A 23,977-nucleotide genomic window follows, 5' to 3' on the forward strand; every position below is an offset into this window, starting at 1 on the left:
TGACTTAGGGTCAGTCATCCAGGGTGTGTCAGAGGCAGAATTTGAACTCAGTTCTTTCTGACTCTGAGGTTGGCTCTTCATCTAAGCCAAGCTGCCTGTCATGATAACATTGTGGAAGAATATCAGAAACAAGGGTCAGAAAGACAGAAAATAAAATTCTTTATTCCTAAATTATTGTCATCTTGTTCCTCCTGGAAGAAATAGGATCATTGTGTAATTGTTGATTTGAAATCATTCTTCCAGAATGATTTTCTCCTCCCTTTGTCTCTTCCTTTATTCTCCACTCCATTTGAAAAAATTGCTTTTTTTTCATTAAATTGACTAATGTTCTGAAATATATTTTTACGATGCCACATATATAATGGGCATCATATTTCTTGCCTTCTTAATGGACTGGAGGGAGAATTTCAAACTGAAAATAAATTTGCAAAAACTTGCTTTCCCATTGATATTAGGAAAGGATGTCAAAATAGTCAATAAAGTATGAACTAACATAGTCCAAATGTACAGGCAAGAATTGTCCCCAGATATGGTTAATTAAATAGTTAAGCAATATTTATTTTTAGTTAGTTTTTTCTTTATCAAGCATTGTTGCTTGCTTAATATACTACAAGGAGCCTAAAAATGGTGCTAGAAATGCCCTTCTATAACCTAAAGGCAAAGATAAAGACAAAGGAAATTGGCTTCTTTTAAAGAAACCTGTTTTCTACAGCTATTTCCAGACCTCATGGAACTCACCCAAAAGGGATTTTGGACTTGATAACATTATCCACTACTACCCACCTGCAAAACAATCAAAACAAAACAATCTACATTGACTTGGTATCAATAAACTCACTCTGTTCAAAGGACTGGGTTATTTTATCTTTTCTATTAGGATTTTCTCTCCTAACTTTACCCACCTTTAATTCACATTCCCAGAGTAATAACTCCAAAGGAAAATAAAATTAAGTTTCCCATGTCATAAGGAAAGCTGATTCCTACAGTGATAAAAGAGCACATTGGATTTTCTCCACATGGATTAGGGATTTGTTATTCAGTTATTTCACTCAAATGGTGCTTCATGACTCCATTTGGGTTTTCTTGGCAGAGACACTGGGAGTAGTTTTCTTTTCCAGCTCATTTTATAGATGAAGAAATGAAGCAAACAAGCTTTTTTTCCTTTTTAAATTTTTTTTCAGTATTTATTTTTTCTTTATTAAAGCTTTTTATTTTTCAAAACATATGCATGGATAATTCTTCAACATCAACCCTTGCAGAACCTTGTGTTCCAGTTTTCCTCCTACATCTCCCTCCCAACAGATTGCAAGTAGTCCAATATATGTTAAACATGGTAGAAATAAAAATCAAATCAAACCAGAAAAAAAATGAGAAAGAAAATAAAATACAAGCAAACAACAACAAAAAGAGTAAAAATGCTATATTGTTATGTTGTGGTCCACACTCAGTTCCCACAATCCTCTCTATGGGTGTATATGGCTCTCTTCATCTCTGAACAATTGGAACTGGTTTGAATCATCTCATTGTTGAAGAGAGCCACGTCCATCAGAATTGATCATTGTATATAGTCTTATTGCTGTGTGTAATGATCTCCTAGTTCTGCTCATTTCACTTAGCATCTGTTCATGTAAATCTTTCCAAGCCTCTCTGAAATCATCCTGTGAAGCGAACAAGTTTAAGTGAATTACCCAGCATACAATTAATAAATGGCTGTAGATGGATTTGAATTCAGGATTTCTTGACTCTAGGCCTGGCACTTTCCCTTTGAGCCACCTAGCTGCATTAGGTATTTGGGATTTACTAAAAGTTATCCCTTCACTTTTAGATGAGAAACCATGCTGTCCTAGGCAAAAAATCTTCCATGATTCTCTCAGTGCACAAGGCCATGCAGATGGGGGGTAGGCAAAGTTTTCTAGGTGTTTCTTTTCTACAGGGCATACCAAAATTCTTCTTGGACAGAGAAATCAAAACTCACTGCTCCTGGCTGTCCCACGAGCAAAAAACTCCTGTATATGGCTAGAACCAGATTAAAATGTAATTGAGAAATGTTTAACAAAACAGACAAAAAAAAGAGTACAATACAGATAATGTTAATTTGTGGTTTTCTGAATTGGTGTAACGAGTTTCTATGTAATAACAATAACAATAATAATTTACATCACATTTACTATGTGCCAAGCACTATAGTAAATGCTTTATAATGATTATTTCATTCAATAATCCTGGGAAGTTGGTGCTATTATTATCCCCATTTTACAGTTGAGAAAACTGAGGCACAGATTAACTGACTTGCTTAGGTCATACAGCTAAGAAGTATCTGAAGTCAAATTTGAACTCAGATATTCCTTACTGAGAATAGATTTAACCCTCTATCTACTCTGCTGCCTATCTCAGTTTGGGCTCACTGTTTTACCATGTTTTATCAAGGTCATTATTTCAAAGGACACTTGAGTACCTTCCCTTTCAAATTTCCAAAAGGATCCTTGTCACTGGGTCAGAACTCCTACTGGAATTCCAGATTTACACAACAATAGGACAACTGGACTTAGAGAAAATAGCAAATGAGGTCCAATAAGCTCTTCCAAAAAGGGATTAAACACCTAGGGTTGATTACTTGAAATTTTTAGCAAAAAGACTGATAAGGCGTAAGGATCTTATAGAAAGGGAAGCAGTTTAGATCTGTCTAAACAGAGAAAAAATATGGTAGACATTTATGGTAGACACCAGCATTTTAGTCCATACTTTTTAGATTACCTTTAATTTCAGTATTTATATAGGATTTAATTATATAATAGGTTGAGGTATTTAGAGATTCTGCAAATCAATAAATGCAATTCATTTTATATATATTAAATATATATAAAATAATTTTAAATGTAAATGGCTTGTAAGGAAAATATTGTGGGAAATTGGCAATTGCAATTTAAAAGGAACAAAAGAAAAAATTAACAAAAACCTGTCTTTTTTTCCGGTGGAAATTATAGTATCCTGTCCTGAAAATCTGGGATGGAGAATCTTGGGGAGAGCAGAGATGGGACTGTTTGTTGTTTGTTCTCGAAGAGAACCACAGCAGCAGGGAGCTGATGCCATGACATGTGAATAAATTGAATTTAAGTGAGGGAGGGCTGTGCAAGGTCACCCCACCTTACCCTCCAGAGTCATCGGGGTGCAGTGGCCAGATATAGATCTGAATGACTTGAGATGGCACCGGACGTAATGAGAGACCTTGGCCTTTTTAAGCTAAGGTCTTTAATAGGTCTCACTGTGACTGAAGGCTGCACCCATTCAGTGATTAAGGCTAGGTAGCAATTGAGACAAAAAATCCCTTCTTTCACCTAGCACCCTAAAACTCTAAATAAATGAATAAATAAATGAATCTGGGAGGGAAAGACCCTCAGGGTTTCTGGCCATAGCAGAAATGATTGATATTTACATTCAATCTGAGTCAGTAAGAACCCAAATTATGACCAAAGGGGAGAGGGGATACTGAAAAATACCAAGGGCCTCAAATTTATCTTATGTGAGGTCCTCACAACATACAGGGATTGCTCTGACTTCACTTCTAGAACTAGCTACAATGGATTCTCCTAATGAACCATTTGGCAACTCTGACATATGAATAGATGTTCAGAAGATCTCATTCCCTCCTTGCGCCTCCCTCCCCGACTGTACCCCTGCCAAATAATACCACTAACTGTACATCTCCCTTCCATTTAAAAATTCTTTCTCTTTTGGCCTTCGGAATCCCTAATTCACTCTTTAAGCCTTTTGGAATTGTTTATAGTTTTTCTTAGCTCTCTATCTCATCATTTGCCCCTAGGGACTTAGACATAACTTTCCAATTCTACCCTGAAGCCCTTAAAATATTTGAATACCATGATTTACATCCTTCTAATTATTCTTCACTCAAAAGTCTCTGGTAATAATGATAAAGGCACATATTCTTCCTTTTGGCTACGAGTCCTCCTAAAGCCGGACTTTACCACTTGCCTACCTCTGCCTATTCTCTGTTACAGTCCTAGTTTCTGGACAGGAGTGATGATAAGAATAATCATTCATTCTAGGATTATTTTAGATATGTTGGTGGGGCAATCATTCAGCCTACATTTATTAAGGTCTCACTGTTCCTGGAACTATGCAAAACTCTTAAGAAAAGCAATAAAACAAACAAACCAATCCCTGTTCTCAAAGAGCTCACCATTTTAACAGGTAGATCACATTTTAATAAGATATATACTATATATATGTATATGATTTTTACAAAAAAGGTATATAAAAGATAAATTGGAGATCATCAGCAGAGAGAAGGCATTAGCATTAAGTCTGAAGAATCCAGGAAATAAAGATGAGGAGGAGGAGAATTCCAGGCATTGGAGGGCAGCCAGTGAAAATGCCTGGAAGTGAGATGGAGTTTCTTGGAGGTCAGGGTCACTGGACCACAGAATGTTGGGAGAGGAACAGCATGTAAGAAGTAGGGAGAGGGGGCAAGTTATAAAGGGCCGGTGAATAACAACCAGAGGATTTTATATGGTGTTTAGGGGTCACTGGAGTTTATTTAATAGAGGGTAAAACTGGTCAGATCTTCATTTTCAGAAGATCTCTTTGCAGCTGAGTGGAGGACGGCGTGTGGAGGAGGGTTTGGGAGAAACGAGGAGACTGATTTGGCTAGAGGTAAGAAAAAAAAAAGTTCATCTTGTTACCTTTGCAGTTTTGTGGTGCCATCTAATGGCTGCTATGAAAATATGCACTAGAACATAATGTTTAACAATATATTTCTGCATATGTGGATATTTATATATGTGACTTAATTTATAAACTGACATAGACTAAAGCATTTCTACTTAGACATTAGAATACTTCATATTCACTATTATATCTGATGTCAAGTCTGAGCCCGTTGTACAAGAACTTGTGAAAAACTCAGAGAAGCTCATCATGAGGTTGGCCAGAGAGTGACAAAGTTTTTCAAGGGAAGGATATCTCAAAGACATCTATACAGTTAGTGAAGGCATCGGTGGAGGAAGGCTGCAGATGTTGAAGTTATCAACAAAGTTTATTTTAATATTACTGATTTTGTTGCTACTTAAAAATATCTGATTGATTCTTTAAACATAAAACGATTATAAGCCACAGTCCATAATCGGAGGCATTGTAATGCACATTAATTGTAAATATTCATTTTAATGCCTTAAAATCCTGCTCGTTAAATTTATTGCTTTATCTTTTGAATCTTATGTTTTGCTATGTACATGGCAATTTAAAAAATTTTCCTATTAAGTATTTAAATTTATTTAAATATTAAATTAAATTTAAATATTAATTTAAAATTTAAAAAAGGAAAAACAATTTACTCATTACTTTTACTGTGTGTGCCATAAATTCTGATTTTACAATTTTTATTTCTCTTTTAAACTATCTGAAAACATTCTCCTGTGGTTCCATATTGTCTTAGGAATAAACTGAATTCTGTACCTCATCAGTTACTGATTCATTTTACTTGTCTTGTGATATTGATTCATAGATGTCTGGATTCGCTTAGATGGTTTGGAGGCCATCTTCTCTTATTAATATCTTCCCTGTTGGCTTATCTGTTTATGCTCAAGGTCTTTAATTGAGCTTCTCTCCCTTTCCTTTCCCCCACCCCAGATCTTTTCCCCTTTTTATTCACATATTTTTCATTTCTGATTCTTTCTTCTTTGATTGGGGTTACCCTGGGGGTGAGGCTCAGAGCTCTCTCAGCTTCTTCCCATGCTGCAAAATTCTCATTTCATTAGCCTCAGACTCCAACCAAGTGAATTTTAGAGCAACAGAGTTGGTCCCAGCTGGATGCCAGTCCTCTTATTTTGGGGCAAAGCAAAACTGCTTTGTTAATTATTCAGTAACTTCCAAGTGCTTCATTTCTTTGCACCATTGAACCTGAACTAAAAAGGTGCTGGCATTAGAAGTGTACAATTCTAATTGTACCTCCATCTTGCTCTTTCCCCCCATCTTATCATATCCTTGAAACAACCCAACTTGGCACTACTCTCAACATCCACTTCTTTTGCTCTTACTACAGTTCTACTGAACAGAATTGAAGACGGTCTGAGCTGACTTGTTCCACTACAAATTGATGTTATTTAATCCTAGTTTTGCCTTTACAGCGCCAAGTATTTCACTCCTCTTTGATCTCATTTCCCACAGAAGCTGTTTGAAATCTCTTTTCTCCTCAAACCTTCCTCTACCATCTCAGCTTAGGACTTCATCTTTACTGAGAAAATACAGGCTGTTCTTTAAATATTCTCTTCTCTGTGTATCAGAATCTCTTGTTATTATTCCCTATTTTCTCTTCCTTTACACTCGTCTGAAAGAGTAGTCTCTTTCACTCAGCCAAGCCCTTGTATCTATTATCTCATTCCCTTCCATTATCCCTGACAGATTGTTCCCACAAACATTCCTACACTTTCTACTTTTTGTTTCTCAATTTACTAGTTTCTCTCCTGCTGCCTACAAATATGTCCAAGTCTCCTCCATCTTAAATAAAAAAACAAAACAAAACAAAGAAAATCTTTCCTAGGGCTTCCTATCCCAAAGTAATTATGATATAATGATATATATATATATATATATATATATATATATCTATCTTCTCTTCTTCACAGAAGATGTGTGTGAACCTAACTTCTGGAAAAAATATCTATGTACATTTTTTTCCTCCACTTTCTGACTTCTTATCTCTCAACTTTTTAGCCTAGCTTCTGACATTATCATTGAACCAACGCTTCTATTTCCATAGTTAATAGTGATCTTTTCATTTCTATATATGATGACTTTTCCCCATTTTTCATCTATTTGGCCATATCTACAGCATTTGAAACTGTTTATAACATGCTCTTTCTGGGTTACTTTTTGGATTTTATGGTTCTATGGATTTTCACTGTTCTTTCTAGACTCTCCTGTTCGACTTCTGCTTCTCTCTCTTTTTTAAAAAATTATATATATATATATATATCTGTTTTATTTTATATTATATATACCTTTTTTTTGGGGGGTAAATATCTACTATATATACTACTTCTCAGTTTCCTTTGCTGGATCGTTATTTGTATTTTAGTTCCTAATAATGTACTCCAAGACGTCCTGGATTTTCTTCTCATCATTTTTCCCATGTGATGACCTTGTCATCTCCCATGGGTTTAATTACTATCATTGTGTAGATGACACTAAAATCTATTTATCCAGTCCTGGATGTTTTTTTTTTTAACTACTCACAGTCTTTCTCTATCTTCCTCTATTTCCAGTTCACACTTGGTATTCTATGATTATCTTCCATTCACCATGTCCAAATTTTTTTTAACTTCTGGATTCTGTGGGAGAATATTGTAGATGAAGAAATAGGAAAAAGATAAAGTACTTGAATGGAATGAGGAGAAGGAAATAATGTGGAGAACATGGAAGGAATTGGACTAGTGAAATAGTCACTAATATGGCTCTTAAAAAACCCCGTATTTAATCTGACCATATTAATTAGCTATGATTCTATATCTTATATATTCTATATCTTATATATATTCTATATCTTATATATTCTATTCTATAGCTATCTCTTTTATAATAATCTACTTGAGAAAGCTGGCAAAAACTGGTTTCTTCACTTTGTGTCTCTTATTCTTTTCTAGCATCTGTATTAGTTTCTTTCCTTATCATTGAACAATCATCTCTTAATTGTTGTCTAACAAATGGGCTTCTCTCAATCCTTATTGGACACTTTGACTTGTCTGTTGAGATATACATTCAGTCACACATCTCCATCTGTCCGTAACAAAATCCACTCTCTTCTTCAAACCCTCTCCTAGTCTAACCTTGCTTATCACTGCCTTCAGGTATCTAGTCCTAGAACTTCAGTGTCATCAACTCTATATTCTCAATTATATTCACTTCATTTATCTTCACAACATCTCTTGAATACATTGCCTCATAATATCTTTTGAAGATGTCCCCAACTCTCTTTTCATCTCTTATTTAGAGTCCTATAGTAGTCTTTATAGGAGTCATTTCTTCAAGTTTTTTCCCCACTTTAGTCCATCCTCCATTTAGTTGCCATGGTGATATTTTAAATATAAAGCTCTTAAAGAGGTCCACTGGCTCCTTTTTCCCTTCAGGATTGAATAAATCTTCTGTTTGGCCTTGGTGATCTTCATAATTTGTCCCTTTCTACTTTTTCTAGCCTTCTTATACCTTGCCTCTACATTCTCTAAAATCCAGTTCTGTTGCCCTACGGTAGCTTCTCAAACATGACTTTGCACTGCCAGTTCTGTAGCTTTTCACTGTTTATCCCCTGGGCTTGGAATGCTTTACTCTCTTTCCTTTCTTTCTTAATTTCTGTGGTTTCCTTCAAGACACAGCTCAAGAGGCCTTTCCTACTCTCCTTAAGATAATGCCTTCCTCTTTCAGATTACAGTCTTCATGTATCTTGTATATGTATATACATATACATATATGTATCTAGTTACCTACATGATGTCTCCCCATTAGAATAAGTATTCATTAAGAACAGTGACTTTGTTTTGTTTTGTTTTGGTGTCTCTTCCTATCCCTAGAATTGTTGTACACATGAACTTAAATGCTTACTTATTGATTCAGATAATATGATAGTTGGATGGAAAAAAAATCAATGAGAGGCTTAATTTTTAGTATTGGATATATTAGCATAGGATATATTATGTAGGTAAGGAGCCAGAACTGAGAGTTTAAAGATTTTTGAAAGATAGGAATATTGCTAGAGCAAATTCCTATAGTAACTAGTAGGAATTGAGATTATGGAGAAAGATAGTTTTAGTGGAAAAATAGGAGTGTCTCTTCTTTGAATGGAAAGAAAGGGGAAAAGGCAGCATTGATGAGAATATTTGAGGATTTGAGGAGTTATTGTTCCACGACTTCAGATTCTTCAGTGGAGGAGGATAAATTATCTACCAAAAGTGAGAGGGGCAATAGTGGTGAAGTTGAATTAGTAGGAATAGTTCATGGGCATGTTAGCTTTATTTTTAACTTTTAAGAGGGGAAATTAGTTCAAAGTTTGGATATTTACATCTTTATGTGTCCAACTTGTAGGTATTCACAGGTGCCTGGTCATCTGAAATTTGTTGTGGTCTATAAATCTGCTGGTTTGACACTTTAAGGTGCTGGCCAACTAACATATAATGATGTGGGCTGTGAGGCAAAGGAAAAGCCAAGAGAGAAGGAAGGAAATGTTCTGGATGGTAACTAGATGTTCATAACCACTATTAATGCTTGAGTTCTTACTTCACTTAAAAATAGCAGCTCACTCAGTTGCACAGTATTTAGGGGTGACATTAATGGTAGAATTCAGCTCTCTTAACATTTCTCCCTTCAGCTATTTCTCATAGCTTGGAGCTAATAATTTTTAATGGAGTCTTCATATGTGTTTGAGAGACAGAAAGAAAAGGAGATAATTTGCAGAATGATTGAAGGGGATGCTTTACAGGCTGGCTGCCTCTCACCCAAGCCCAAGGGAGATGGAAGCAAAGCATAGAGACAAACTATCTTTCTCTCCTCCACAGTGGCAAATAATCAGCTGTCCTTTACATTAACTCTTTGTGCTGTCAAGAACAGAGGGAGCTATGCTTAAAGAATCTTCTGCTGGCAGCAACAATTGTTGCTAAGTGAGGAAAGATCTGAATGTGGGAGTTATATTGGGAAAACTTTTTTCCCCTTAAAGTATTTGTTTTGGTTAAGTAGTTGAATGGGGAACTATTCACCAATATATTCACATAGAAATGTGCATATTCATTTTTCATTCACAAATACTAAATTCTTTTGTAAATACTTTTTTTCTTTTTGGTCACTTCTTTTTTTTGGAATTACAACTTAATTTGTGAAAAAATTTTTTTTTCATTATTTTTGTCCTTTCTTTTATTTGCTTTATTTTGCTAATTCACTAATGTGAATTTGTATTTATATGTTCCTACAATGCTTTCATATTTGTATTTATATATTTAACTTTTTTCCTTTTGGAAATGTCCATACATTTTAAAAAATATGAAATTTAATGCCCTCATCTCTCTGGATATAGTTAATTCTATCCTCATTTTAAAAAAATGCTCAGTTTGGGTCCAAATAGTCTTTATTCCTTTATTCTATACTTTTTACTTAGTCAAACTTTTCTCATTCTTTCAAATCTCTTCTTCCTAAGGCCCTTCTTGAAACCCTGTTTTTGGTCTGTAATTACTCATACAATTTAGTTTTTTCACAGATCTAAACAAACTACTACTTAATTTAAGCCTATTTATTCTTTAGTTTTCATGGTGGTATAATTTTCAAAATAACATTTTATGGATTGAAAATCATTATTGAAGCCTTTCTTTAAAAAAACACCCACACTTTTATTGAGGCTTTTTCTACTCATTTCAACCCTGTCCTCTGCTTCTTTCAGGCTGAATTCTTCCCTGTAACAAACAGAACAATTAAGCAAAACATATTATATAGTGACTGAATCTGACAATGTATACAATACTCTGTTCTTACAGTCCTCTGTCTCTCAGCTGAGAGAAGAAGGGTATGTTTCATTATCTTTTCTTTCAGATAAATATTCAGTCTTATCCTTTCAGAAAATTCATAGTTTGACATCCTTTCAGTAATTTTCTTTTATGTTGTTGTCATGATTTTTTTTTTTGGCTTCTTAAAAGTCATCATTTCTTAACTGCATCTTATTGTGTTATACTCATGTGCTCTGTTTTTCATTCACTCCCCATTCATTAGACACTTTTGTCCAGTTTTTTTGCTACCATAAAAAGTGCTGTTATAAATATTTTGTTAATTGGAAATTTATTTTAGTCTTTGAATTCCTGAGGCATCTGAAGAGCACTAGGATTGATAGTTTAGTCACTTTTTCTAAGTAACACCAATGATATCCAGAACAGATGGACCATTTCATAGCCCCACAAACAGTGCATGCATCTATCTGTAAGCCTGCCTTTCTCATTCCTGCACTGATTGGTGACATCTTTAATATTTTTGCCATTTTGAGTACTGTGAGGTAAAAGCTTAAAGATATTTTCATTTGCATTTTTCTTACTATTAGAGATTTTGAGTAAGTTTTTCTTTGGTTATTTATAGTTTGCAATTATTTTGATAATTCCATATCCTTTGGCCCTTTATCTATTGGGAAAATGACTATTGTAACAATTCCTTATATACTTTAGATATGAATTAATGAAAAAAAATATTAAGTGCTTATCATATGCAAGCACTGATGAAGCAAATAGAAAAATAGAAGTTTTTGCTCTTGGGGAGCTCCCATTTTATTAGCAAGAGACAATAAAATAATAGAATCAGAATTTGAGAGTGGGAACAATAGAATCAGAATTTGAGAGTGGGAAGAGACTTCAGCAGTAACAAATAGGAGGTTTCACTTGCATGTCAGAGGAATAGGCCTGGTGTTTTTTAGTGGTAAAGACGAGAGTAATACATTTTCTTTCTTGTCATTTACAATTGTTAAAACTACATCCATTGAATTATTTGAGATAAGGGCTGGGGTATTTGTAGAAGCGTTGCCAAGTCACATCTCTGTAAGGGCAAACCTCCTGGAAAATGGTTGCAGGATGCTGGATGCTACTACTATTCCTAGGTTTCTTTGGCTCACTACAGATGCATTTGGACAGCGATTGGTATAGATGTGACCTGGGATATGGGGTCCTGTTAACACTGGGACCACTTCCTTAGATGGTTAGATTTTATATATGATATATGATGCAAAGACTTTTTTTTCAATCAGGCAGAAGGTGGCTCAGTGAATAAAACACTAGGCCTGGAATTCGGAAGACCTGAGTTCCTATCAGTCCTCAGACACTTATTAGCTATGTGACCCTGGGCAAGTCTATTTGTCTTAATCCATTGGCAAATCACTTTAGTATCTTTGCCAAGAAAAACTGATGAACAGTATGGTTTATGCGCAGGGGTCCTCAAACTTTTTAAATAGGGGGCCAGTTCACTGTCCCTCAGACTGTTGGAGGGCTGGACTATAGTAAAAACAAAAACTTTGTTTTGTGGGCCTTTAAATAAAGAAACTTCATAGCCCTGGGTGAGGGAGATAATTGTCCTCAGCTGCCACATCTGGCCCGTGGGCCGTAGTTTGAGGACCCCTGGATGGGATCATGAAGTGTCTGACAAAATTGAATTGACTGAAGACCACCACCATTTCTCTTGTAATTTTTTTGGTTGGTTTTATTAGTTCAAAAGCTTTTTAATTTTATGTGATGAAAATTTTCTGTTGTCTCTTCTTTGTCTCCTTTTAAAATTAAACTATAGTTATGATTTAATTATCTTTTGATTTTTATTGTCTGACCTTTTGTTTCTGTTTCTGTTTTCAACTTACTATCTAAAATGTTTGTCTAAACCTGATTTTTCTGAACTGTTTCCATCCGTTTTTCAAAAAAAAAATCAATTCCTTTCACCATTTTATATCCCTTTAGTTATAGGTGACTTTTATCTGAACCTTTGTGATTTTACCATCCATTTTTTTCCCTTCAATTTTTCCCATATTATTTTACAATTTAGAAATCAGAACTACCCTAATAAGGGTCTGATTGATGAGTATAGTAGTAAACAGATTATACCTTTATCTCATTCTATTTTGAATTATACTTTACAATACATGTTTCACTTTCCTGGCTAGATTATAAGATTCTTAAGGGTATAGACAATGCTTCTTAAATCTCAAGATCCCCAATAGTAACACCATGAAAAAGGAGTATGTTTGGGTTTAGTTTTAGTTGAACTGAATTCTTGTTAATGTCCTATTAAACTTATATTGCTTTGTGACTATTCTTGTTTTATTTGTGCCAACTGATCATTTCTGTGGATAGTTTCATTTTGTGTTCCCATGGTATTTGCTTGCAATGATCTTGGTTAAACTTCCTGCTTTGGTAGACTGCTCCTATAACTTATTGAGGTCACTTTAGAGTCTGTTCCTATATTCCATCATATTAACAACCCTAACCAATTAAGTGATCATTTGCAAAATTAATGAATATGCTCACAGTTCTTTCATTTAGGTCACTGGTAAAGATATTAATTATTACTGATCCTTGGGCTCAGGAAGTCTCTTCAGGTTGATTCTGAATGTCTGATAGTCACTTTTTGGTTATACAGGCCAGTTGGTCATACAAATGTACACATGATCCTGTTAATTCTTTGCCAGCATACTTGGTTTGTCTTGCAAAAATCAGTAGATTTGGGGATCTATGCATGTTCTAGGTCTATGGCTATCCTGCCTTTTTTGCACTTAATAACATGGTAATGTTAAGTGAGGGGGATATGGGAAGTGATATATACAAATAAAGGAATATGATATGAAGGGGAAAATTCCAGTCTGTTGATAATGAATAAGCAGGAGGATGACGATCATCACTTTTCAGAAAGATGATATTGGTTGTTGTGGACAGCATAATAAATTTGTTTTCAAATCATAATAGTTTGGGAATTACTTTTGGGGTGGGGTTTGACTATTGGTCTTACATCATATCTCCCAGGTTTATGGATGGAAATATAATTTCATATTAAATCTTAAGATTTTAAACACAAAGAAGATAGGCCATATGTATTCATTCTTCCTTTATTGTTTCTCCTTGTGTTTAGTCATTGAATCACAGAGAGAAATAGTTAGATTGGCATTCAAAGCAATGGGGACATTCCACATTAGATAAATGGTCAAAGGATTATTCAGAACTCTTTTTTAAGATTATTCAAGTTTTTTTTTTGATAATTTGCTCAATTATCTATCTTCCCAGGAATCTTTTATTATTCCAACCTCCCATCCTCTTTTCTCCTCTCCCCTCCCATCTTTCAAAATGTTGCCAACCTAATTTGTCACATGCATGCAAATATAATGTTGCTCAATAACCTTCATTAGATTTTCTTGCCTATTGAGTAAATTCAACAATCTGCTGCTACTCTACTTTTCCAGCTTTGTTTTATATTATTACTCCATATACTTTTAAGGTGTTTCTAGGCAAGAAGACTCTTGGTTTCCCAAATAAACTGTTTTCTTGTTTCTGTTCCTCTAGTCATAATCTACAGCATTCCTAGAATCTAGTCTTCTCTCTCCTTTCTTTCAGCTAAATCCTTTTCTTTAAAGTCTACCTTAAAAGTCCGTGGCTTTAAGAAGACTTCCCTAATTCTCCCAGCTATACTAGTCTTTCCTCCATGATTCCTTAGATAAGTCATCCACTGATACATGCTTTAGTAATCTATGTATAGGTGTTATTCCCTACTATAATGTATGCTTCAGGGACTTTGTTTTAGTCAAACTCTGCATCTTTTCTAACACTCAGCACAGTTTTCTGTACACAGTAATCATTTCAGTGTTTGTTGAACTGAATACTATTGCCTTGTATGAAGGGTCCCCCTTTGTCCATATTTCTTTTCATTGTTTTTCTTGATAATCTAGATCTTTTATTTTTTTTCAAATGAATTTTGTCATTTTAATCAAGTTCTATAAAGTGTTTTCTTGAAATTGATTGGTAAAACATCAAAAAGAGAAATTAACTTATAGTAGTATTGTCAGGAGCACTTTGTAATTGAATTTATACAGTTTTTTGGTATGCTTTGGTATGTTTATCCCAAAGTACTTTATGCATTTTGTAGTCATTCAGAATGAGATTTCCCTTTCTATTATTTTCACTTGGGTTCTGTAGAAATGCTGTTGATTTTTGAGGATTTATTTTGTAGCCTGAAAATTTGCTGAAGATGTTTCAATTGGTATCTTTCTTAGAGTTTCAAAGACTATAGAATGGGGAAGGGGAAGAGAAGAGAATGAGGTTGGGCTGTATATCAAGCCCAGATGTGTGTCCTGTGCCTTTTCTCTGTTCTTCTATTCTTCTGCAGAGATCTTTTGTAGTACAGAGATCCTTAAGGAACTTGGCCTTTGAAGAGCCCAGATCTCCATGGAACTGAAAAGGAGAGGGAAGACTGAGGTGTGGGGTTAGATTTTATTGCAAGTTCATGGGTTGGGTCCTTGGATTGGCTAGTGCAGCCTTGCTGCCAGTAGCATGGTGGCCACTGGGATGGGAGTGTAGATATGTGAGTTCAGGGCTAGGCTTCAGTTCATATTTTTTGTTTTGTTTTGTTTTTTAAACCTCTTTTTAGGTTCTGGGTGTCCTAAACCATGGAGACAGCTGAAGTTGCTTAATCTTTGGCACATATTTTCTATTTTGGAGAGGTTTGAGAGGTCGTGAGGATCAGAGAAAATGTGTAGTCCTCCATCTTGTTGGAGTGACCCAGAAGTCCCCACCCTGTTTGACAGGTTAGAATAATGAGCTGAATCTAATTTGATTAAATTTAATAGAGGTTAATGTAATCTTATGTTTTTAATTGAAAAGTAAATTTAACAAATTCAAGATGGGAGTAATATGGCTAGACCACACTTTTGTGAAAAGGATCTGAGGTTTTACTGGATTGTTTACTTAATATGAGTTAACAATATTATAGCAACCAAGTAAATTATAGAAGAATTGCATCCTGCTCATTAGCTTTAGGTTTGTGTGGAAGAGAAAAAATGTATATACTAAAGATCATTCTTTTTTGAGTTCTTCAAATCATCCATAAAGTATAACATGCATGTTTTTTTTAGGCAAAATAATTTAGCAAGTCAGATCTGTAATTTGGGGATAAGGATTGATGCTAAGAGCTGGGACAAGTAGGCTGAAATCTGAAGCTTTGTTGGATGCAAGCTAACTACAGTCAGCTTGCTTGATTTATACTTTAGATCTGTCTCTTGATTTAAAATACTCTTTCCACCTCCCATTCCCAGCCCATTGAAAGCACAGCCTCTAGAATATGGCTATTTATTGCCCCACTTTCCTAGTCTCTGCTCATATGACATCTAGACCAAAGCTGTTCCAACTTGTAGCTATAAAACTCTCCAGTGCAGCCAGAGCCAGATTATAATATAATTGGAAAATATTTAACAAAATAAATAAAAATCCAGTGTAACAGAAATTAATAATTTGTGTTTTTTCAAAGTCAATATGCTTTCCATTAGAGTATTGTGCTATTTTTTTTTTATCATACATTTGGGAAGGACCTTAACACACCAAAGAGAATCTAGAAGAAATGATTAGAATAGTAAAGGTATTACTTACCATATGATTGGTTGAAGGAACTGGATGTATTTAATTTGGAGAAGAAGAGACTTAGGCAGGATATGATAGCTGTCTTCAAGTATTTGAAATTCTACTATGTGGAAGAAGATTTAAATTTCTTCTGCTTGGATCCAGAAGGCCCGAAGAGTAATGTATGAAAGTTGCAGAGAGGCAATTTTAGCTTTGATGCAAGGAAAAACTTTCTAACAATTAGGATGATCAAAAAATGTAACAATGAATTGGGTCTTATTGGAAGTTTGATGGCTGGATGCGTATTTGTTGGGTGTATCATAGAAGGGATTTTTGTTCAAGTACAGGTTAAACTAAATAACTTTAGATTTTCTTTCTAACTCCAATTCTATAAACTTGAAATTAATTTGCTGAAAAGCTTCTATTAATCCATTTTAATTTCTTCATGTCAAATAAAACCTTTAAAGATAAATTGTTCATTTTTTTGATCTTCATTGCTACTCAAGAATTATATCATTCCTTAATAAATATGTATATTTTCATTTCATTTTTATAGACTCTAAAGAATTTTATAATTAAGTTCTGTCATTAGTCAATATGATATTTTTCTAGTTTTTAATTTGCTGCATTGCTTACAAATATTTTTGAAAAATAACCATTTTATAGAATTAAAGTAGTAACAACAATAGGAAATAAGTGTTCATATTTAATTTCCTGTAGGACTGATTATCTTTTAGATTATTTTATCATTATAGCACAATCCTGGCATTTAGCAGACACTTAATAAGTGCTTATTAATTGATTATCAACTTAAAGTCAAAGTCAAATGAAACAAATTCTAAAAACTTTCAGATTAAATTCAAGGCCAGAAATATAATGTAATTGACAGATAAGCACACTTATTTTAAAAACTCTAATAGCTTCTCACACAATCCCTTAATTTGTGCAGGAGATAGAATTGGAGCTATGACTTGAATAATTAAAGTATCCATGTCATGTGGTTGGATAACCCAAGGGTTTCATGTTTGACTGGGCAAATGAACGGGACAATAAGTATATGGCATTTTAAGAATTACTGCGGTAAATTTGCAAATAGTAAGTTATTGTATTTTGACATTTTCTTTGAGTTCATAAGAAGAGTAAGTTTAAGTTTGATTTTTTAAAATGTAGACTTAATTTTCTGAATACGTTAGTTCCATGGAATATAGGTGTTTTTAATTAGTCTAAAGGAGGTTTTAATACAAAGCAAATAATACAAAGAAAATAACTATTATTGTGTCAAGATTATGATTTGTACATTGAGATAATACAAAATTTCATTTAGAAAACATCTCCATTATTGATGCAGTAGAAAAATGTGATAAAGATATGTAATTTCGATTGTCTTTGTTTTAGCAACCATTATGTATTTATTATTATTATTTTCACATTTGAAATATTTGTGATAATATAATCAGGTAATGAAATGAAAATTTAAGTGAATGCAGCAAGTTAGAAGAAAAATTGTATTCACTCTTGATTTGACTTTTAATTTTATAATTAAAAATAAAAAATACTTCTATAGTAACAAAATATATAGAAAACTAAAATTAATTTTCTAAATACTAATGCTATTTATATTATACTAAGAATTGAGATTCCTTTCTCAAATATGTTATTTATATTTATATAAATGAATGATGCCTTTTACCTGTTTGCAAATGGATACAAGAGAGAATTCCCAGTCAGATGGATGTAAATAATTAATCAAGTAACTTGAGTAAGGTAAAGTTTCAGTCTTTTTTGGTAGGGTTTTATTGTTTTCTCACTTGAAAATGTAATTTAGATTTTATCTCCAGAAAATCATATATATCACAGAAAGAATAATTGTTTTTAGTTGAATGCTGCTTTATTAATTAACATTATTATAGAAATTATATTTTAGAATACATTTTGATGATAGTCTTCTTTTTTCTGATATTCACTTTTTGAACTTGGCATATGCTGTAAATTAGAAATTTATTTTGTAATATTTTAAAACTAATATTGAAGAGAATTAACATTTGTAATTTTTTTCCATTTCTACTTTGATAAGTAATTTTGAAATTTAATTGGTTATAGGTATTCCTTGTAGTGATATAAAGTAAAGCATTATCTAAGCTTTCCCATGTTATATAACTATATAAGTCCTCCAAAGTAGATTTATCTAATTTATTGGAGAATTTCCTCTAATTCCTATATCTGCTGACATTGAATAGATTCCAATGGAGAATGCAAACCTCCTACTAGTTAATCTCTTTGCACATGACTGACCAATCTTTTTGTTTGTTTTTTTCTGTTGTAACATCTTTCATTACATGTATTTTTATGACTTGCCCAAGCCTACCAAAACTTTGTCTCAATTCCTAGAGACTGATATTCTAGTAGTTGTAGCCATTCCATCTCACAGAAGAATATTGGTATTAAAAAATAAGTCCATTTCAGAGAGAAACTCGAGCTTCTTGAAAGCATTTCAGTTAAACTGAGTAAGCATTCTGGTAGATGTTAGGCATATAAGATCAAAAATTAGAATTCTCTTTTGTCCTTAAAGAAATCTGGGGAGCCCTATGTGATTTCCCAAAGTCAATCCAGCTCACTCTCCTTTTTTCTCTTTTTAAATTCTGGCTCAAGTTCATTCTCTGACTATATAATTTCCTGATAATTTAGGTTTCATATTAGAACAAAATGGAAACACTTAAAAATATTTCAGTAGTTGACAAAATACATGATACAACATTTGGCTTTTGTAGACTCCTGCCTTGTTCTTACTCTTTCCCCATCCTCCAGGCATATATTTGTTCATAAGGACAAGATATAGTGACTCACATATATGTGGGACATATACCAAGTCTGGAGGGTTCTACTACACTTGGGTGGCCCTTTTGTATCCTTAAGGGACCAAGGAAGCACTTCAGCAGTCTAATCTTTAATACTCTAAGCCAGTTTCAGTGACTTTTAAAGAAAAACAACTAACCTAACCTGCATAGGGTAAGATCTTTAAAAAGCAAACAAACAAACAAAAAAACTAGCCAGGTTTCCATGGCATTGAGACTTTGGTAGATTGTATTGCTTCTACCACACAGAGGAGATGAATATGCTCCCTTTGAAATTCTTGGAAAACAGATATTTCTTATTGGAGATGAATTCATTAGCTTAGATTATTGAAAAGCAGGCATTTCTTCTTTGTGCTTGATCTTAGAAAATGGGATAAATCACAAATTTGGCCTCTTTTGGCCCTTTTATAAGTAAAGGAGACCTTAGAATAGAATTTGGTCCTTCAGAGGGTACCTTTACATAAACATAAACTTCAGAGACTGACCGTCCGCTCCTCCTTTCAGCTTCTTAGATGACAGCCTTTCATCCCAAGAATCAGTAACAGTCAAAGTTGTGATAAGAGTATTGAGTTATTAGATCTTGAGTGGCTGGACTCAGCTCTAAAGAGGAAGAAGCTTATGGATGTTTTCATCTGTGTGGCCTCTAGGAGAATAAAATTTTGTGACATTTACTCAACCTCAGACTTTTAGAGAAAGGAGAGGATTTCTTGAGTGGTCTTATGGTGCTTCACTAGCACCAAGTATAAGAGTTTTTCAACTTAGAGAAAAAAGTGCTGGAAGCACCTGTCTTAGAATTACTTAACTAGCAACTTCAAGGTTTTGTAGTTTTTTTTAAGAGAGAGAAGTAACGAATCCAACCATTTTGGAGAGTAGTTTGGAACTATGCTCAAAAAGTTATCAAACTGTGCATACCCTTTGATCCAGCAGTGTTACTACTGGGATTATATCCCAAAGAGATTATAAAGAAGGGAAAGGGACCTGTATGTGCACGAATGTTTGTGGCAGCCCTTTTTGTAGTGGCTAGAAACTGGAAACTGAATGGATGTCCATCAGTTGGAGAATGGCTGAATAAATTGTAGTATATGAAAATTATGGAATATTACTGTTCTGTAAGAAATGACCAACAGGATGATTTCAGAAAGGCCTGGAGAGACTTACACGAACTGATGCTAAGTGAAATGAGCAGGACCAGGAGATCATTATATACTTCAACAACAATACTAGATGATGACCAGTCCTGATGGATCAGGCCATCCTCAGCAACGAGATCAACCAAATCATTTCTAATGGAGCAGTAATGAACTGAACTAGCTATACCCAGAAAAAGAACTCTGGGAGATGACTAAAAACCATTACATTGAATTCCCAGTCCCTATATTTATGCACACCTGCATCTTTGATTTCCTTCACAAGCTAATTGTACAATAATTCAGAGTCTGATTCTTTTTGTACAGCAAAATAATGTTTTGGTCATGTATACTTATTGTGTATCTAAGTTATATTTTAATATATTTAACATCTACTGGTCATCCTGCCATTTAGGGGAGGGGGTGGGGGGGGTAAGAGGTGAAAAATTGGAACAAGAGGTTTGGCAATTGTTAATGCTGTAAAGTTACCCATGTATATATCCTGTAAATTAAAGGCTATTAAATAAAAAAAAAAAAAAAAAGAGAGAGAGAAGTAATTCCTGAGCAGTGTAATATTTTTGTAAAAAGGAGAATTTAGAATTCAGCCCTTTATGTAGAGGGAAGGGAAATTATTGATGCTATCAATTACTCAAGTATTTATTAAGTTCCTACTATTTTCAGGGCTTTGTGCTAGACATTGGAAATACAAATCCAAAGAATGAAAATTCCTATTCATAAGGAGCTTACATACTATTAAAGGACATAAAAAAATACATCCTTTATATATACACATTTGTGTATATGTATATATACACACATGCACATATTATATATATGTATGTGTGGGTATTATATATGTACATAAGTAGTATAAAAATAAATATATACAAATATATGCCAATTAATAACTTCTTTTATAATAATTTCTTTTTTCAAAATAAGCAGGAATCAACAGAGAGAAATTCCTCAAAACTTCCATGGCTCCTCCTTCTCTACCATCTGAAAAATCTTACCTTGTTATTTTGCTGAAAAAAAAAAAAGCCCATTCTGCATAAGCTTCTTCTTTTCTTTTCTTCCTCATCTCTTTCTTAGATGCCTTCTACCACTATTTCCTCCTTCCCTACTGTCTCATATGATAAAGTGGCCTTACTCCTTATCAGGGTTAACCTCTCCTCTTATTCAAGTGATCCCTTTCCATCCCAACTCCTCATGTATGTCTCCTTCATTCTGAAGACACTTGATCCATTTCCACCCTTTGTAGCTAAACTCCTCAAAAAGGCTGTCTACAATAGGTGACTGCTTTCAGGTCTGATATTTGTGGCTGACTTTCCCTATATGTCTGTAATGTTTTGTGTTATTTGTGTGTGTGTGTGTGTGTGTGTGTGTGTTAGGCTGTACTGTAGCACCTGGGAGCGTGGGGGAAAGGGCATGATGATGTTTGGACAGAGCAAACACTAAAGGATTAGGCAATGTTCAGTCTCTGTTGCAAAATCCCACTAGACTTGACAGGATCTCCTGAACTCTTCCCTATTCTCTTGGGTCTTTGTCTTCCTATGTAAAGTGCTTTGACAGTCCTAAAGTGCTATCTAAATGTGAATTGTTCTTATCATGAATTGTAAATACAAAGCATTAATTGTATGATTTAGGCAGCAAGTGTTAAAGGGACATTATCACTGAGTTGGGAAAGAGTTCATGGAGGAGGAGATGAGATTTGAATTACCTCTTGAAAGATAGGCACATGAAGAGAAAGTATGCCATGCATTTTATGCTGAAAGAGGGATATGGACATGAAAAATAAATACATGAAAGTGGCCTGTTTGAGATAGAATCAGACCTTTGTGATTGGAATGGAAGTTTGTACTGAGTGACAAGTGAATTCTGTTCTGCTCTACTCTGGAGGGCTACATATTACAGACTATTTGGTACGCAGAAGAGAGGCATGTAAAGTTTTTAAGATGAGAATGGAATGATTACACTTTTCTCTATTAACTTATGCCTCTAAAGTAATTAATCTCTTACTTTATTCCCACTGTTTAAATATTTGCCAGATATTGTTGATTCTGCCTTCATAATATCTATTTTTCCCATTTTCTCTATATGATCAAAACCTTGTTCAGGCCCTTATCATCTTTTGCCTGGATTATTCCAGTAACCTCCTTTTAAATCTCTTTGCTTCAAAGTTGTCATCCTCTACTCACCTGACAAAATAATCTTTCTTTTAAAGCACTGCCTGACCATTGTCAAAAATCTTCCGTGGTTCTCTACTCCCCCTAGGATAAAATGCAAATTCCATAACCTATTATTTAAAGCTTTTATAATTTACTTCCATTTTGCATTTCTAGACTTATTTAATATTATTTCTTATTTTGCATTGCAACAAAATTGGCCTTCTTGTGATCCTTGGCCAGAAGAGTCCATCTCTTATCTTTTTGCTTTGACACAGACTATACCTTATTTAAAATACACCTCATTTTTGCCTTTTTGGAATCCTTAGTTTCTTCCTAAGATCAGCTCAAGTGTCCCTTCTTCTGTCTATCCTACCTTCTTGCACATTTGTATTCACTGGTTTATGTATATATTATATTTCCCAGTAAAATGTCAACTCCTTGAATATAACAATTCTTTTTCTTTTTCTTTTTGGTGGAGGTGCGTGGAGGGTATTCCTAGCATCTAAAACATTTATGTGCAGTTCAGAGCAAAGGTCAAAAACCCCTCATACTTAAAGAATAGGATTAATAAAGATTTGCACATATTAGATACTAATAAGTATGTAATGAATTAGAAAATAATAAAAATGTTTAACATGTTAACAAGATTGAATATATGATGCTATTACTTGATCTTGTTTTGTAGTCTTTCATATATTTTCATTGAATGCTTCAGCTATCAGTAGAATTTATTGGAAATGTTTCTGACACGTGCACAGCATATCCAGCATCAAGTCATGTGATGAAAAAATGTAGAATCAGTCAAAATTATGAACCAGTATTGGGGGTTCTTAAAAACTATAAAGTTTTAATCTAAATAAAATAATAATTTAGACATATACATGGGGATTTCTTTTTAAAGAGTTACATAAATGTTTATAGCTATTTTTATAGAACTTTTTTCCTATAACTATTTATTTTCTATAGCTATTTACATTATAGCTTTTTTTTTTTCTCTCTAGTATCTCCAGAGGCAGTTGGATTCCTATCAGCTATTGGGGTATTTATAATCTTGATGTTGCTCCTTTTTCTCTATATTAACAAGAAGTTGTGTTTTGAAAATGTTGGTGGCTTTCCAGATCTTGGTTCAGAATACAGCACAAGGAAGAATTCACAAGATAAAGTTTGTAAGTATCTATATCCTGCCTATTTAAACAAAACAAAACAAATCAGTAATTTGTTTGTTGCTATGTTGAATTACTACAATAGAAATAAGATCTATTTTGTTTTAAAATGAAAATGTTAGATCCAACTCTACAGTGAACCAAGATTAAAACTCTAATCTGATTATTTAGTAGGTTACCTTTTCATTTAACAGCATCTTGATGCTTATTAATTGTGTTGTACAAATATGAATAACAATATACTTTCATGAAAGAATGTTTTCACCATGTTTATTGATAGATGCGTATTTTTTAAAACTCCATTTAGGAGAAAGGGAATTTTTTTCAAAGGTAGGTATTAAGCCAAAAATATATACTTTGTAAAGCATAAAGCTTTCGACCAAATAATCCTCTAGAATTTTTTGGTTTTGGCTTTACAAGAAATTTATCTGATCATATTTTAACCTATGCTTCTTTTCTGCAACTGTAGGAAAATAAATTATCTTAGAATCTCTTCACAGGGAGATAATCAAAGTTGATTTCTATCCATGTGAGCATTGGTTATCTGCTTCATTTTAA

General features: G+C 33.8%; 1 protein-coding gene across 6 annotated transcripts in view; it reads left to right on the top strand.

The window, feature by feature from the left end:
- Positions 1-23,977, top strand: part of SYT14 (synaptotagmin 14) — a 260,052-nt gene that overhangs the window by 46,206 nt on the left and 189,869 nt on the right. For 3 of the 6 annotated variants that reach the window (XM_031937299.1, XM_031937300.1, XM_031937301.1), the window contains exon 1: positions 23,335-23,422. Coding sequence is in view for 3 of the 6 variants with exons in the window: in XM_031937302.1 (XP_031793162.1) it covers positions 23,258-23,422 (165 nt within the window). In the remaining 3 variants the exon portion in view is untranslated. Of the gene's footprint in view, positions 1-14,869; positions 14,973-15,144; positions 15,302-23,257; positions 23,423-23,977 lie in introns of those variants that run through there. The other 3 variants (XM_031937305.1, XM_031937303.1, XM_031937302.1) reach the window with 3 other exon arrangements.

This window comes from Sarcophilus harrisii, chromosome 4, assembly GCF_902635505.1.
Source record: "Sarcophilus harrisii chromosome 4, mSarHar1.11, whole genome shotgun sequence".
NCBI classification, from domain to species: domain Eukaryota; kingdom Metazoa; phylum Chordata; class Mammalia; order Dasyuromorphia; family Dasyuridae; genus Sarcophilus; species Sarcophilus harrisii.